The following is a 16,811-nucleotide window of genomic DNA, read 5'->3' as shown; positions in this document are numbered from 1 at the left end:
TTACTCCAGTCTACCTTAACAGCCGTGACGTCACTGGCCATGGGAACGCGCAGCAGCGATCACGTGACATTGTGAAGCACACGGCGGCCATGTTGGGAACGGAGAAGGACGTAACAATATTGTAGCTTTTTAGTGCTGGCAATGCCCACTACGTGCGCTGCCTTCGGGTGTTCTAACAACTCTAAAAGGGACAACCAAGTTACCTTTCATAGGTAGGTGATTAATGAGCAAAAACAATGGGAAGAAAGACGATGCAGATGCTGTTTGATACGTTCATGGACGTACAGGTGGTCCCCACACTGAGCATAGTTCTCACAGCAAGAGGAGGAATCGTCCAGCGCTGCTTGTGCTAAATTCACTGCTTCACATCATCCCATAAAACAGCAAGTCCTTAGGAAAAGTATTACTAGAAATAGGGGTACACTGCACCCCTACTCATGTACTCATGCCTATAGCATCCTATTATATCAAGCCCCGAAGAATGGAGCATGGTACACATCCTGCATAGATACAGGAGAAACAGCCATTTACAGATTTCTACTAGATGAAGTACAGTCACCAAACTTAAAGGGGTATTCTCGTCTGGGCATTCACATTGTTTCATTAATCTGCCATATAGAACCATTTCTTCAATTAAATGTTATTAAAAAAAAAGTACCTGTGTGAAGATAATTTCTCATAAATGTAGTGATATGGTCCCTTTGAAACAAGACTGTCTCCTTAGATACGACCACCTCTGCTGAAGGGATTGCACAAAGAAACAAAAAGTTTTTGTATATGAAATGTCCAGGCAGGGCTCAATAACGCATGTCTGGCCACTGCTGCCAAAATGAGGTGGTCGTATCCGAGGAAGCTATCTCGTTTCTAAGGGACAGCATGGCTACATTTCTGAGAAATTATCTTCACACAGGAAAGTTTTTACAAAATGTTTACATATGGTAAATGAATTAAAGGTATAAAGGTACATGCAATACCAATAAAGATATATAGGACCAAAGTGTTATCAATCAAGTAATGCTACTAACCACTTAATTATAGAAAATGTTTAACAAACTCAGACTGTTGACTATTGCCACACTCTTGTTCCTGTGGATTTTATTTTATGCTTTTAATGTTTTTTGATGGCCGTATTGAACAATAAAGTTTGTTAAACATTTTCTATAATTAAGTGGTTATTAGCATTACTTGATTGATAACACTTTGGTCCTATATATCTTTATTGGTATTGCATGTTTGTATATTGGTAATAGGAGTAGTATACCTAGTATTGGGTTTTCTTTTTTGGTATTCAAAGGTATAAAGGTAGATCGGTTTGTAGGTGGATCTATAGGACGTGAGGATAGCCCTTTTAAGGGCTAATTCTGACATCACCGCAATTTTTTAATAACTTTTATTTGCCTAATATGTAAACTTTCTAAAGAGGCTACTGGGGCGTGGAGTAGCCGGAGTTGAGGCTACGCGGCGTGGTTACTCCACGCCCCAGTAGCCTCTTTCGAAAATTTACATATTAGGCAAATAAAAGTTATTAAAAAATTGCAGGGACGTGAGGATTAGCCCTTAAAAGGGCTATCCTTATGTCCTATAGATCCACCTACCACCCTTTTGTAGGTAGATCCGTGGTGGTAGGTTCCCTTTAAATTAAATGTGAATGCCCAGATGGGAAAACCCCTTTAAGATAAATTATGGATGTTTATCTACAATTCATACATTTCGAGGTTTTACAATTCCCTTTCCTACGATAAATGTCTGGTCACTTTGGGCAGCAGGGTTAATGCCTGTGCACTCACTTCATGTGTCTCTCTGCTGCCCTCTCATGGTATAACATGTTAGTGCTTCCTTAGCAATCCAGCCCTGGGGAGAGGAATATGCTAAAAGGGGAACTGAAAACTTATGACACGTCAATATTGAAACACAATCTCTTGTTTCTGGTTCAAGACATGGGGCGACCTCTAATATGCTGCATATAGAGCAAACAGTGCCATATTCAGGCATGTACATGTATCTGAATCCTGATACTATGAGTCCTCTCTTTTGCACCTTTGCTTACAAACTACTTTTATGGCCCCTTTTGTTTGTCACATATCCAGTCAAGGAGATGGGGAGCTCTTGGATCCAGTCAAGCTCCATTACCTCCTCATGACTGCTCTTCTCCGGACCCCTGCCCCTCCATTCCAAGTCATTGACTTAGTTCTCATGCATTCACAGTGTTCTTACAGTGTCGCTGTGCACACTACTGGCGCCAAAATGATGGGTGCACTGCTCTTGCGTAGGGTTTACTTTTAAACGCAGTCAGTGACATGGAGCAGGATCCGAAGTTGAGCAGCCAGGAGGAGGAAGGGAAGCTTGACTGGATCCAAAAGCTCTCCCGCCCTGGATGAGAGATGAAATATCACCATTTTCACACTTTTACCTTTGAAAAAAGCATTTGTTTGTATGAGTCACTAACATATATTTTAAAGGAAATCACTTGGGTAGACAACATTTCAAATATATAAACCTATTTACGGACCTGCTGTGCTGGGCTCCGGGACATATCTTCAATAGTGCTGCAATGGCTTTATTCCGGAGAAAAATAGAGTTTTAAAATATTTAAAATATCTCATAGCAAGCCACTCCCACTCCAATGCGCGAAAGCCAGTCACCCGGCTCTCCGGTCTCGTGAGTGCTGGTCTGTAAAGGAAGTGCCATATTTGACCATATATGTATGACTTTTCTAACCATATGTCACTGTTTCTGTATAAAATACAGTGGGCTGGCAATTAATGTTACTAGCTTGCTGAACCCAAAAATCCATGGATACTACACGTATATAAAGCAGCGTGCAGTCCACAACCTTATGCAATGCATATTTTAAACATTCCCATAGACTTCTATGGGGCATACGGAAACTCTGTAAAAAATAGAACATGCTCTATATTGTTTTACATATTTCTCACAGTACGGTATGGCAGGCAATGCGGCTAAATAAATGGGTTACCGTAATGGCCATGTAGTACGTAATGGCTGTGCGGATGTGTGCTACCCGTATCAAAATGGGTAGCACATGGCCATTTTAATACGTTCATGTGAAATGGTCCTAAGGGCTATTTCACACTGTAGTGATCGGTCCTTGAATAAAGAACTTTGTCTTGTTTCACAGTCCTCCTAATGTCACCTACATCCTTCCTACTTGTCTGTTGTGGTGCATCTTCTAGACACCATCGTGCATGCTTGATCCTAGATGGATGCAGACTTTTCTTTTTCATGTAGACTGGGGTGGTTCCCCCAGCCATATATAAACCTTTTTTTTTTACTTTACCCCTCTAAGCTGGCGCAAAGATGCATAAGTAAGTGGACATTGTGTAAATACTTGTGAGTTTGCTTCCGATGGCATTTACTGAAAATATTACATTACACAGATTTCCTTCAAACCCAGAAAGAAGAAAGCAGTGGCTTAACCTTGTCAACAGAGACAACTTCTCCCCAAGCCTGCACACATTTTTGTGCTCTAAACATTTTGAGGAATCCTGTTTTGACAGAACTGGTCAAACCGTACGGTTAAGGGCAAATGCAGTGCCTACAATATTCATCTATCCGGGGCATATGGTAGAAAAGGTAAGCACAGCTTTGTGGCTTGTTTTATTGCGTTATGAACTATTCATGTAGACAGTGGGAGACATTTACTATGGTGTTTCCGCCAGTTTTGTGGCGCTCTCACCGCATGTTCTGCTCTCCGACCTATTTATTACCTGGCGGCGCCAGAAAAAATGACTTTTTCCGCTTGCTCCGACTCTTCTCCGAAAAGGGGCGTGGCTTTGGAGGAGTGGCAACTCGGACACAATTAATATGTGTCGCTGCCATTTTTGGGGGCTGCAAACTGGCGGAAAGTAATTTGGTCTGGCAGGGACACAAAACAGTGATATTGTACTGTTGCCTGTTCTCTGACTGCTGGACACATTTCTGGTGCTCAGGACAGATTTTGGTCCCAGGGTCAGAAAATGATCTTGGCACCAGAAATGTATCTGCACAGCTACACAATATTGAATGTGTATCTTCTTTCCGAGAGCAGGTTGGTAACAAAGACAATGCAGAAACCAACACTTTATGTAAATGTCCCCCAGTGTGTTTTACATTTATTATGGTTTTCAATAAAAATTTAAAAAAAGCCTTCTTTAACCTTCATGACTGCTCTACATAAGTATACATCAGCTTTCACTGTGACAGATTGCAGAGCTGCCATATATTTGCGGTCCCCTTTTCCTGCACATTGTGGAATTCCTGCTTTAGGGACCAACAGCCAACAGCCTCTGATCTAGCTACACACCTCTGGAAAGGATCAGTATAGGTCCTGATCATGAGATCTAGATTAGAAGCCGTTCATTTCAGTCAACTGTAATAAACTTTTGTATTGCCAGCACATCTCAATTGCATCACAGAAGTGTAATATATAATACTGGTCAGTAACTCCAAGACCTAAAAGCTTTAGGTCAAGGTGAGGACACTGTATGATGCAAACTTATTACCATTTAACAGATTTTATCCCTTTCCTGGAGCATCAATCCCAAATCCCAGCTAAGGAGAAGAACAGCTCCTGACTTTTTACAGGAAAGTCACATCCATATACTCACTTTGATGGCTTTATTGGTACTTTCCTAAACCAATAGGTCATTGGAAAGATCCAATCAAAGTAATTGTGAAAGTTTGTTGCAACAACAGCTTTTAGAGCTGCAGTGCATATGCATTCACATTGGGCTAATAACAGTCAGAACTCTGTATATAGTCACTGCAGACTGTATAAATTACAGCACACTACATAAAATGACAAAATAATTTGCGAAATTAGCTACTTTAGAAAGACGAAAAATGCTTCCCCCCCTCATTTCTTTAGGTACTGAAAACTATACAGGGAATATTTATAAACCTAATATTCTTAAAGAGCATATATGCTCACTGAAAAAAAGAAAAAAATTATATATGCTGCTAATAAATTTTGAGATAATCTGAAGCATACTGAAAACGTTAAATTTGGTGAATGTTTAAATAACCATTGGTTATGAAGGGGTTTAAGGAGATCTACCACCAAAATAAACCAGGCACCGTGACTGTGGTAATCTTACATTTGTTATCACCGGCCTCCTTCCTTCTGAAAAGAAACTTTTAAAATCATGCTAATGAGCAAGTATGGCTCTGGTGTGGTGTTAGGCCGTGGTCACACGTTCCGCTAGCAGACCTTCATAACGCGATTCTAGCGCACAGCGGGCGGGCCTCAGAAACCACAGCCTTAACAAGAGCCTTTGTGCTGTAGCTTACACTGTGTAGGGCTACTTGTCCCTCTCACTGTGTTCTGAAATGTACTCCGCTGCTGTGAGATTACAGCAGGCAGAGTGAGGGAGGAATGTGCTGAGGGAGGAAGAGTGAGACCGTGTAACAGGCTTTGAAGCTGCAGCACATAGGGGCTATGTTAACAAGTTGCTTTTAGAAGGAAGAAGACCATGGAGAACAAATATAAGATTATCATAGTAACAGTTAGGGCGCGGTCACAGGACGCGTTTTGAAACACATTACAACAGATGAGGAAAGGTGATTTGCCTAATAACATTACTATTAACATTTGCTTTTACAAATCGCAGTGTAAACGCATTCCTTAACATTGTGCTTTGTAAACGCAAATGTTAACAGTAATGTGATTAGTCAAATCACCTCTCCTCAGCTGTTGTAACGTGTTCCAAAACACAATAGAAACCCAACCATAACGCAGTGTGACCACGCCCTCAGGGTACATTAACAGTTCAGTTTTGTCTCCCACGTCCGCAAAAAAAACCCTGAAGGTTAAAGATTGCTTTGAAAACGTCACCCCTGGATTTTCAGTCTCATGAGAAAAAAATGTATAGGAGAGGCGAACAGGGAAAGACCAAAAAGCGCTCATAGACTCACCAGGGAGAGTTGTGCAAGTGCCAGGCACAACACTAGTGAAAAGTTTGAGCTGAGTACCAATCAGGTGCTGCCTGTTGACGGGATCATCAGAGCGCTGTAGCCACACCGGCCTTGATCAAATGCATGGTATGACGGGGTGATTGTCACTATGGCGCACACTGGTGGTCAAAAGTGATTCAGAGAGTACTTCACAACAAATCTGTACAGCTCTGGGAAGCCATTTTAGACCTGAGCTTCTAGTCTCTCCTCACTTGAAAAAGGTATCGCCTCTGATTCCAAACGCGTTGTTACCGAGACACCAATAAACAGATTTTTTGTGAAGTACTCTCCGAATCACTTTTGACCACCAGTGTGCGCCATAGTGACAATTACCCCATCAGTTCATGGGAAAAAATAACACAACAGATATTTCATCAGTGTTTTGTTTAGTTTTTTTGCAAATCCATAGACTATTGAAAAAGACCGGCTTCATAACTTTTTCAGTGAAAATAGAAGCCAATGTGAAAACACCCATAGAAATCAGTGGCTTTGAGGCATATGTGGATATTTCTGAACCACAGATGTGAAAAACAAAGCCAATGTGGAATAGCCCCAAGTGTCCTGGTTTATCATGCTAGATTTTGATGGTTGATTTATGGGTTTGTTATTCTTATTTCAGATTGCTCTTACCAGAGCTTCTATTATGAGATTAGAAGAGAAGCTTTCATCTGGATTTGTTACAGACACACAGAAAAACTCTTCCTCTCCGAGTGACCACAGTTACTGTCTACCAAAGCCTGCTGAAATTAAAAGAAAAATGTGGGACCTTGAAAGAAAATTAGAAATTGCTTATAAGAAGATTAAAATCTATCAGCAAAGAGAAAGACGAGGCAAGAGGAAATGTTTGACAGAAAGGATCAGAGATCCAGTTCAAGATCAGACACCAGAAGAAACATCCAAGATGGAGCACAGTGACAATATGTGCCCAGCGCAAAAAATGCACAATATAACTACAGAGGTGACATGAGCGCCGCTTTTTTTATTTGGACTTCAGCACAACGCACATACAGGCAGTACAAGTCGGAACTGTATATTTTGTCATTGTAATCCCAGCCAGAACTTTTTTGGTCTCTGTGACAATTGGATTTTAAAAATGTTGGGTTGTCATAAGAATCAATATTAACACTAAAGCTTCATTACAGACACTTTTGATAACTGTTACAGCTGATTGTTGTAGCCTAGGACTAAAGCACAATAAATTACCAATATCCAGAGGTTCGTTTGTAACTAGGGGTCGTATGTAAGTCGAGTGTTCTTAAGTAGGGGACCGCCTGTAGTTTTAAAAACCTTAGCAACTAGGTTTGTGGCAGTCTGTAAGCATTACGACTGTGTGGAAGTTTCTGTAGGTGTTTACTATTAATGTTCATACATACAATGCTAAGCTACCTTACATATGACCATACAAGGGATCAGATGACTATGAAGATAGATACAAGGCGGGGGCCGCGAACCGTGATGGCAGCTTGAGAGCTCGACTCCTCACGGCAACTAATCTCTGAAGCCCGACAGCACTGAAAGAGAAACTACAGCATGGTGAAATACGGAGGAAGTGCACCCAGACAGCACCAGGCACCGGTAAAAGCACCGAAAAGCCAAACAGACCTTGAACAATACTTACTTAAGAAGCTCCGTTCTCCGCAAGGAGCGAAAGCCAAGATGGCGGTGGGCCGCGCGGAGCACGAAAGAGAGGAGGAAGACTCAGAGCCGGAGAGTGGCGCGGGTGGAGAGGAGGTGAGCGGGGAAGAGGAAATAGCCCCTGTTTCTCGGAACTTTATAAAACAAACGCTATACAAAGCTCTCACACTTTGTAGCAAAAGAGCTGTCTGATGTTAAGGAGGACATCCGCCATATTGGAGGGAGAATTGAACAAGTTGAACAGACACAAGGAGAACTCCTGGAGTTTAGCAAAGGTGTCAGAAGTGTGTTAAGGCGACACACAGAGCAAATCAATACAGCGCACTTGTGGCTAGAGGATCAAGAGAACAGAAGCAGCCGAAAGAATATCAGGTTAAGGGGAGTCCCTGAGACGGTAGCACATGAAGCCCTACCTAAAATGGCGGAAGAGGTCTTTGCGGAGCTGCTAGGACAGGAGGCAGCAGAAAGGATAAAAATTGAGAGAATACATAGAGCCCTCCGACCGAAACCAAAGAATGGGGATCCCCCTAGAGATGTTATCTGTGGGCTTCTCTCATATACTGACACAGTGGCGATCCTGAGAGGGGCAAGGGAGACTGGAGAAATCAAATATGAAGGATCCAAGCTGCAAATTTATCAGGACATTTCTCTTTCCACCTTGGTGAAAAGGAAGAGAATAAAGCCCTTTACTGACGAACTGAGATCCAAGAACATCCGATTTAAATGGCTGTACCCGTTCGGGGTCCTGATTTCGGGAGAGAGGGGCTCAATAACAATCAAAACGCCAGAGGACCTAGAAGCAGCCTGTGAAGTGCTACGGATCCCAAAGATGAAAATCCAGTCTTGCCTACCACTACCATCGCCAGCCCAGCTCCCAAACCTTCCTGCAGCAGAGCTGTGGAGCAAAGAGGGTTCTAGCAAGGCCATGAAGCAGAAGAGACAGAGAAGCAGAGACTCAGACGGCACCACCTGAAAACTGAGGGTTTCACTCAACCTGTATAAGCAGTGTATCTGGGTCATGTGAGTGGCTCTTATAAGAGTGATATAATTTTACTGTTTTGGATATGGATATATTTTAAGTTCTAGTGGAAGTTAAGCACAGTTCTATAAAATTGCACTTCAATTACAAAGTTAGATATAGGACATGTAATCTCACGCTAAACCCCCACCCCTTGGCACCTTGTAGCCTTGTAGTGGATGTGTGGAGGTTACTCCACCCGGACCAAAAGGAGTACACATATTTTTCAAAGTCGCATCAAACATATAGCAGGTTAGATTATATTTTTGTATCACAGAATCACGTTTCACTAGTCAAGAAGTCCATGGTGGGGAATATCCTATTATCAGACCATGCCCCAATGATATGTACGTTGGATAACCCAGGGGTGTGTAAGGGTGACTGGAGGTGGTCCTTTAATCACACTGTATTTGAGGACCCAAAGTATTTTGAGCAAATCAAGAAGATGTTGGAAGCATATTTTGATAGACATAAAAATGAAAAAATGTCCCATACCTTGCTATGGGAGGCGCACAAAACAGCGCTCAGAGGAGAATTTATTTCAATAGGGGCTTATGTCAAAAAAAAGAAAATAACTTACTAAATAATATGTTAACTATGATCTCAACTCTAGAGAAAAAGCATAAAAAGACTAAGGCGCAGGAAACACTGTCAAAGTTAACAGGCCTGAGGAATGAGGTTAAGAACATCCTCAACGCAGGTTTTATGCCCATGGGGACAGAGGGGGTAGGCTCATGTCCCAATGGATAAAGAAACAGTAGGAAAAGACATACATAGGAGAGATTAGGACAGACAAAAGGGTTAAGACACAAGATACAAAGAAAATAGCTGGAGCTTTCAAAGCATTCTATGAAGGCCTCTACAACCTGTCAGCCTCCTTAGCAGCACCAAACGTAAGGGATATTGATAAATTCATGAAGCAACTAAACATCCCTACCCAGGACTTCCTACAGGCGCCTTTCACAGAAGAGGAGCTTAAGAAAGTTCTCAGATCCATACCAGTAGGTAAAGCACCAGGCCCAGATGGGATCCCCATTACTTATTACAAAAAACTGCAAAACCTTCTCCCCCACTTCACGTCTGTTTGCAACAAATTGATGCAGGGCGAAACACTCCCTCGACAGGGCGAACTTCTCCCTAAGCTAGTATCGCCAGAACAAGCAGGTTTTGTTAGAGGGAGACAGGGACACGAAAATACCTGTAGAGCAATTTGCTCGATTGAATACGCGAAGCGCTACAAAATACCCTTAGTATTGATAGGAACCGACGCTGAAAAAGCATTCGATAGGGTCAACTGGGCATATATGGAAAAAGCCCTTGAAGCCTATCACTTCCCAAAAAAGTTCATCCAAAGCATATTTTCACTTTATACAAACCCCAGTGCTTTGGTCAGGCTTAATGGCACTCTATCGGAAGCCTTTAAGATCACGAACGGGACGCGACAAGGCTGTCCTCTGTCCCCATACCTATTTATATTAGTAATGAAGACTCTGCTAAGAAGTATTCAGTCTAAACAAGAAATAGAAGGGTTAAGAGTAGGAGAACACACTCATAAAACGGCTGCTTTTGCAGACGACCTACTGATTTTTACCACAAACCCGGAGACCTGTATACCAGCACTGACAGAGGTCTTTACAGAATTTAGTAGACTATCGTATTTCAAAATAAACCTGGAAATCAGAAATCAGAAATACTAAACATAAACCTCCCCAAGCATAAAATAGAAGTACTCAAGGCCAATTCCCCATGGCAATGGCCAAAAGACTCAATTAAATATTTAGGCATGAAACTTCCAGCGAACCCAACTGACATTTTCAAACTTAATTTCCAGCCCCTTATAGCCTCTTTTGAAAAACAATTATCTTCACTACAAATCTTCCTATCATGGTTTGGAAGAAAATATTTATTACAGACCTATATCCTCCCAAAAATTACCTACCTTATCCAAGTGGCTCCAATCAAACTCCCGAGAAGTTATCTCACTAAATTACAGAAATTATTTACAAGACAGGGGAAAACCGCGCCTAAACTACAAAATCTTTTCACAGAATAAATTGGAGGGATTAACATGCCAAACGTACACAAATACTATACGGCAGTCCAGATTAACAGATGGACTGAACTGCTCTCCCCTAACTGTAGAAACCTGTATTTAAATCTAGAAAGATCACAGCTCACGGTTAATAATCAGCTACTTCTGTGGGGAATCACAAATGCTAAAGCAAAAGAAGGAAGACAGGGTATATTGATACAAGGTCTGATAGAAGTGGTGCAAAAGTTACGAGAGACAACCCTGGTTACTAGTTTCCCCTCTCCCCTCACCCCAGCTAGCCTGATCCCATACCTAATAGATAGTAAAAGGAACCCAGAAACATCCTACTGGAGTAAACTTCAAGAGATGTGCCTAAGGGAACTGGCGCCGGCAGAACGCCCCACAACTGAAATCACAAAAATAGTATGTGAAGTATGTGGTACCCACGATTTTCTGCAGCAACACACTGTCAAGCAGATAGTTTCAGCTTTTAGGGAAGTTCATCAACCTTTCCAACCACTAACGCGCTTGGAGGCCTATATGATAAGCGACATGCCTAATAGAGGGAGAGTGGCGATGATATACAAATACATCCAGCGGATGATTATGTCAACAAAACCACACTTCCTAGTACAATGGGAAAGAGAGCTAGGTGAAGCTTTCATAGAGCTAGAAACTAAGCAAATACTGAGGAACTCCATGGGATTCTCCAAATGCATCAGGATACAGGAGAACTCTTACTGCTCACTAGGTGATACAAAACCCCACAATTTCTGCATAAAGTCAACCAAGATATTCCACCTGAATGCTGGAGGTGTGGTAATGAAGAGGGAACCTATTTGCACATCTGGTGGGAATGTCGTCTCATTAAACCCTACTGGGACAAAGTACTAGGGGAAATAGAAGACATTTGTAGCATATGCTTACCTAGAGATCCGAGCCTTATCCTTGTCTGGCGCCCAACAGAGATTTTCAGCCCAAAGAGGCATGATCTGATCACACAACTACTGATGGTAGCTAGACTATTGATATCCTCTTTTTGGAAACAGGATAAAGCCCCCACATTAAAGATCTGGGCAAACAGAGTAGCAGAAATTTACCGATTTGAAGAACTTGCGTCCTGGGCGAATGGCACCAGGGAAAAATTTTTGAAGATATGGGAAAAATGGTTGGAACGCGTGGGAGGGAGAGAGAAAGATTAGCGAACCTGCTGACCGAGAGGAGGATAGCTTAGAAAATTAGAACGGAGGCGACATATATATCTGCTGTAGAAAAGAATAAACTTAACTGAAACAAAAGCCCCTAAGCCCCCCCCCCCTTCCCGCATCTCTAAAATCTTCAGCTGCCCAGGAGTACAGGAACACCTTATAAGGGAAGCTTATTCATAAAAGGACACGTTATTACTTTTACTGTTAAGTACACATAGAGTCAAATTGGACGGTATAAGACTTAATAGAGTTGTTAAACACAGTTTAGACCTTATCAGTCTCAGAAGCTAGTTTATGGGTATAAGAATGCCTAGGGCTGCGACCCGGAAGGGTTGTATAAAATATGGCTTACTGTATACTCATGTAAAACCTGACATATTTGAATGTCCAAGACTGATATGATATGTTTGCTTTGTTATATACTGAAAACTGAATAAAGAAAGTTTTAAAACAAGATAGATACAAGGCTAGTCTTCATAGTGTATAGCATGCTAATTATCCCCCATCACCAAGCCCAAATGTGAAGCACATCTTTAAAGGAAACCTACCATCTCGGATCTACCTATTAAGGTAGATCCTGTGGCAGGTTCAACTAATGAATGACATGGGAGCCCTTTTTAGGGCTAATCCTTGAGTGGCCTGTAACTTTATAAATCTAATACGCAAATATATGAAAGAGGCTACTGGGGCGTGGAGTAGCCAGAGCTGAAGCTACACGGCGTGGCTACTCCACGACCTAATAGCCTCTTTGGATACTACGAGATCTACATAGATTATCTATGCAGAGCCGGTGGCTGCGCATACTCAGCTGCAAAGCTGGAGCTACTGCACATGCTTAATAGCTCCAACCTCAAGACTTTCAGAAGCTAGTTCTTCACTGGAGCAAGATGCAATCACCCATGTGTGAATCATCATACCAAGACTATGGGAAAAACCAAGGGGTCTGAAACAAGGCTAGCAGGTTATATATCAAAGTGAAGAGGCAGCACTCCAAGTAGTGTTGAAAGGGGGTGAACCTTAATTCCATGAACCGCAATGTTTCGGTGCGAGTTTACACCTTTCTCAAGCATAACATGTGTGTCAGGTATCCAATTATTTAAAGACCAAACCATTCACTAATTGGTCAGTGATAAAGTGAACAAATACATGATACAAGGCCACAGCCACACATTCCGCTAGGCTTCTGTTCATAACGCGCTGCTAGTTCACAGAGGGCGGTCCTCAGGCCGAAAGCACATACGTTTCCCTTGATAACCAGATCGCATGCGTTTCCCTGGAAACATGTGCGGAGCGTTGCGTTATGAACGGACACTTAGCGGAACATATGACCAGGGCCTAAAGGAGAGTATATAAATATATGTGTACGATACGGCTTGTACAGTGAAAAATAGTAAAAATTTGAAACTTGGTCCTGAAGGAGTGAAATGTATGGTTAAATCGGCCTTAACCCCTTACCGCTCTGCGCCGTAGCTGTACTGCGCTGAGTTCCGCGAATAGCGCTCAGCGCAGTACAGTTACTGTGCAGAGACGATGCCGGTTCAGCGCTGCACAGCAGCCGGACCGGCATCGTTAGCCGCGGGATTTCAGCGGTAATACCGCTGACATCCCCGGCTAACACCCGCGGTCGGAGTGGGCTCCGATCGTGGGTGTTTAACCCGTTAAATGCCGCGGTCAACGCGACCGCGGCATTTAACATGCCTTCTGGGGGTCTTTACCCCACGATCGCCCCCCCGCACCGTTTTCGGGTGGGGGGGGGGGGGAAATCGGCATCCGATGGGGACCCCAGAGAAGCCTGGAGGGATTGCCTTTAAGATGGCGTCTGTGACGTCATCTTAAAGGCAAAGTGTCAGCCTATGCATCTGCATAGGCCGACACTGCTAATACCCTGCAATACATTAGTATTGCAGAGTATTATCAAGAACAAGCAATCAGATGATTGCTTGTTCATATCCCATGGTGGATCATGTAAAAAAAAAATGTAAAAAAGAATGTTTTTCAATAAAAAAACAGAAGTTACTCACCGGTAATGATGTTTCCTCGTACCACGACGGCACCAACCAGAGAGAGGGATCCGCCCCAGGGACAGGAAACCTGAGCTTAAAACCGCACTCCTCCTATCCTGCCTCAGTGGGTTACAGAGACTTGGAAGAGATTCATCGTTAATACATCAGAAAAAAATTTTCCATGCATGCGTAGTATGTGGATATACACCCATATACGTGCGTATATGAATATTATAGGTATATATATATATATACACTTTTTTTTTTTTTTTTTTTTTGCGACACCCAATTGACCGACACCAAGAAAAAAGTAGGAAATAACACCCGGGTGGGAATATACCAGGTGCCGTCGTGGTACGAGGAAACATCATTACCGGTGAGTAACTTCTGTTTTCCCCAGCACCACGACGGCACCAACCAGAGAGATTTTCAGAGAAGAACACTTTTAGGGAGGGATAATAGAGGAAAGAACCTTCCTCCCGAAGGAAAGGTCGAGAGAACCCGCCACATCCAACCTAAAACTTGACCTAGCGGTAGGGCGGAGTCTTACGGAGGCTTTAACAAATCTAGCCACCCAAGGATGGTTGGCTACATCCTGGTCAAACAGAGCCGCAAGGGCCGACACCTGGACTTTTAGTGTGGATGGTTTCAGCCCCTTTTCTAGGCCTAGTTGTAAAAAACCCAGAATGTTACCGAAATCTGGCTTACACATATCAATTGGTCTCTGACCCATAAACCTAAAGAACGCCTTCCATGTTCTCAAATAAATCCTGTAGGTGATGGGTTTTCTGCTTTTTTGAAGGGTCGAAATGACTTGACCTGACAGACCCTTTTTCTCAAGAATCAACCTCTCAATAGCCATGCCGTAAGATGAAGCCCCCTCACCTCCGGATGACAAATAGGACCCTGGTATAACAAGTCTTTCCATTCTGGCAGGACCCATGGATCCGCTATTGTCATGTCTCTCAGACTTGAAAACCAGGCACAGCGAGGCCAAAAGGGGGCAATGAGGATGACTTTTGCCCTTTCCCGTTTTATTTTCCCCAGAGTCCTGGGAATTAAGATCATGGGGGGGAAAGCGTATAACAGGTGATGGTCTCCCCAATTTTGGGAGAAGGCATCTATTGCTAACGGACGATCCCTGTAATCTATGGAGAAAAAACGCTTCACCTTTCGGTTTTTTCTGCTGGCAAAAAGGTCTATTTCTGGGACCCCCCACCTTTTGGTTATCAGGTTGAAGATCTCCCCATTGAGGACCCATTCTCCCTGCCGGATGACATTGCGGCTCAAGAAGTCTGCTTGGGTATTTTCCGCCCCTCTTATGTGTATCGCCCTTAGTGACGCTAGGCAAGACTCCGCCAGTTGAAAAATGTGAGAGGTTATCTGCATGAGTTGTGGACCCCTTGTTCCTCCCTGCTTGTTTATATAGGCTACTGCCGAGGTATTGTCTGACCTTACTACAACGTTCTTGTCCCTCAGGAATGGAAGAGCTGCTTCCAGCCCCTTTAGTATGGCCCGTAATTCTTTGTTGTTTGATGAAAGGGTTGTTTCCTGAGTGCTCCAATGTCCCTGAAATATTCTGCCTTCCATGTGAGCCCCCCAACCCCCCGGGCTTGCGTCTGTTGTAATGGTTTTTTCTGGACCTGAAAACCAGGGGAGACCTTGCTCTAAGTTCGCTCGATTCAACCACCAACTTAGAGATTCCTTTACTAACTCTGGAATGTGTATCTCCTTGTCTAAGGAAGAAGGATTCTTGTCCCAGACCTGAAGAAGAAAATACTGTAAGGTTCTTGTGTGAAACTGAGCCCAGGGAACTGCGGGAATGGTGGCCACTAGACTCCCTAGAAGGAACATACCTTTCCTGATGGTTGTATGTGGGGACCTTTTTATGTTCATTATACTTTCCCTTATTTTCCCCTGCTTCTCTCGGGGAAGAAAGGTTTTTTGGTAATTTGAGTCTAGGAGAACCCCCAGAAAGAGCTTCTGTTGGGACGGGACTATTTCTGACTTTTCTACGTTGACTAGCCAACCCAGGAAATCTAGAATTTTTCGAACCCTGACCACTTGACCCTCTACTGCTTCTACTGAAGGCCCCACCAGAAGAAAATCGATTGACGCCATAAAACACCCCGGATATAACAGATTTACCGCGGATTTTAGCGTTTCCATCTTGAAGCTTGGTATCTGTAAGAAACTGTTTAACTCTCTCAAATTTATGATAGTTCTTAGGGCCCCACTTGGTTTTTTTACCCAGAATAGGGTCGAGTAGAACCCTATCTGTTCTTCCCCTAATGGGACTGGGCACAGTACCTTTTTGGAGAGTAATTCGGTTACTTCCGCCATCATCATGCTGCCTTTCTCTCCCGATGGGATTCTTGTTATTCTGAACTTCTGAGGAGGAAAGTTCTTGAAGTCCAGCTTTATCCCCCAAGATATGGAACTGAGAATCCACTGACTGCATGAAATGTGTTCCCAGGCAGGGAGGAAGTGGGACAATCTTCCCCCCACCTGGGGCCTCGCGTCATTGTGGCCGGAAAGTGGACTGCCTAGACTGTGAGTGCTGCTGGCCAAACAAATAACCCCTAGTTGGCTGAGTGGGTCTGGATGGACCTGGTCTGCTTTCCCTATCCCTCCTTTGGTACCTTGATCTCCGAAAGGACCGAAAGGATCTGGGTCTATTAGAGGTAGTGGGAAAACCCTTCTTTTTGTCACCTGCTTTTTCCAGCAAATCATCCAAGATGGGCCCAAACAAAAAATTACCATCGCAGGGGATGCCGCATAGTTTACCCCTAGAAGCCATATCCCCTGACCAGTTTTTTAACCATAAAGCCCTTCTGGCTGAATTAGACAAGGCTGCGGATCTAGCTGAAAGTCTTAACACATCTACTGAAGCATCGGCTAGTAGAGCCGCCCCTTTTTGGATACCTGCTATTGAGGCTTTAAGGGATTCTCTAGGGACTTTG

General features: G+C 43.2%; 1 protein-coding gene across 2 annotated transcripts; it reads left to right on the top strand.

Annotated features, from left to right (window-relative positions):
- Window positions 1-4: 4 nt before the first annotated feature.
- Window positions 5-12,300, top strand: LOC140118373 (THAP domain-containing protein 2-like). 2 transcript variants are annotated; one of them, XM_072136218.1, is made up of 3 exons: window positions 5-212; window positions 3,399-3,594; window positions 6,572-12,300. In XM_072136218.1, the coding sequence occupies exons 1-3, from the start codon at window positions 142-144 to the stop codon at window positions 6,917-6,919; spliced, it is 615 nt and encodes a 204-aa protein (XP_071992319.1). In that variant the 5' UTR covers window positions 5-141; the 3' UTR covers window positions 6,920-12,300. The 2 variants fall into 2 exon arrangements, with proteins under 2 accessions (XP_071992319.1, XP_071992320.1); XM_072136219.1 differs by having other exon boundaries at window positions 15-212; window positions 3,416-3,594.
- Window positions 12,301-16,811: the final 4,511 nt, after the last annotated feature.

Source organism: Engystomops pustulosus, chromosome 2, assembly GCF_040894005.1.
Source record: "Engystomops pustulosus chromosome 2, aEngPut4.maternal, whole genome shotgun sequence".
Classification (NCBI taxonomy): Eukaryota; Metazoa; Chordata; class Amphibia; order Anura; family Leptodactylidae; genus Engystomops; species Engystomops pustulosus.
This window is presented reverse-complemented; position numbering and strand designations above follow the sequence as displayed.

Bases quoted from the DNA above. Each gene is read 5' to 3' on its own strand.
- LOC140118373 (XM_072136218.1), top strand. From the start codon at position 142: ATGCCCACTACGTGCGCTGCCTTCGGGTGTTCTAACAACTCTAAAAGG. The intron at 213-3,398 runs GTAGGTGATTAA...TACATTACACAG, and splicing joins AACCAAGTTACCTTTCATAG to ATTTCCTTCAAACCCAGAAA. The intron at 3,595-6,571 runs GTAAGCACAGCT...TTCTTATTTCAG, and splicing joins CGGGGCATATGGTAGAAAAG to ATTGCTCTTACCAGAGCTTC.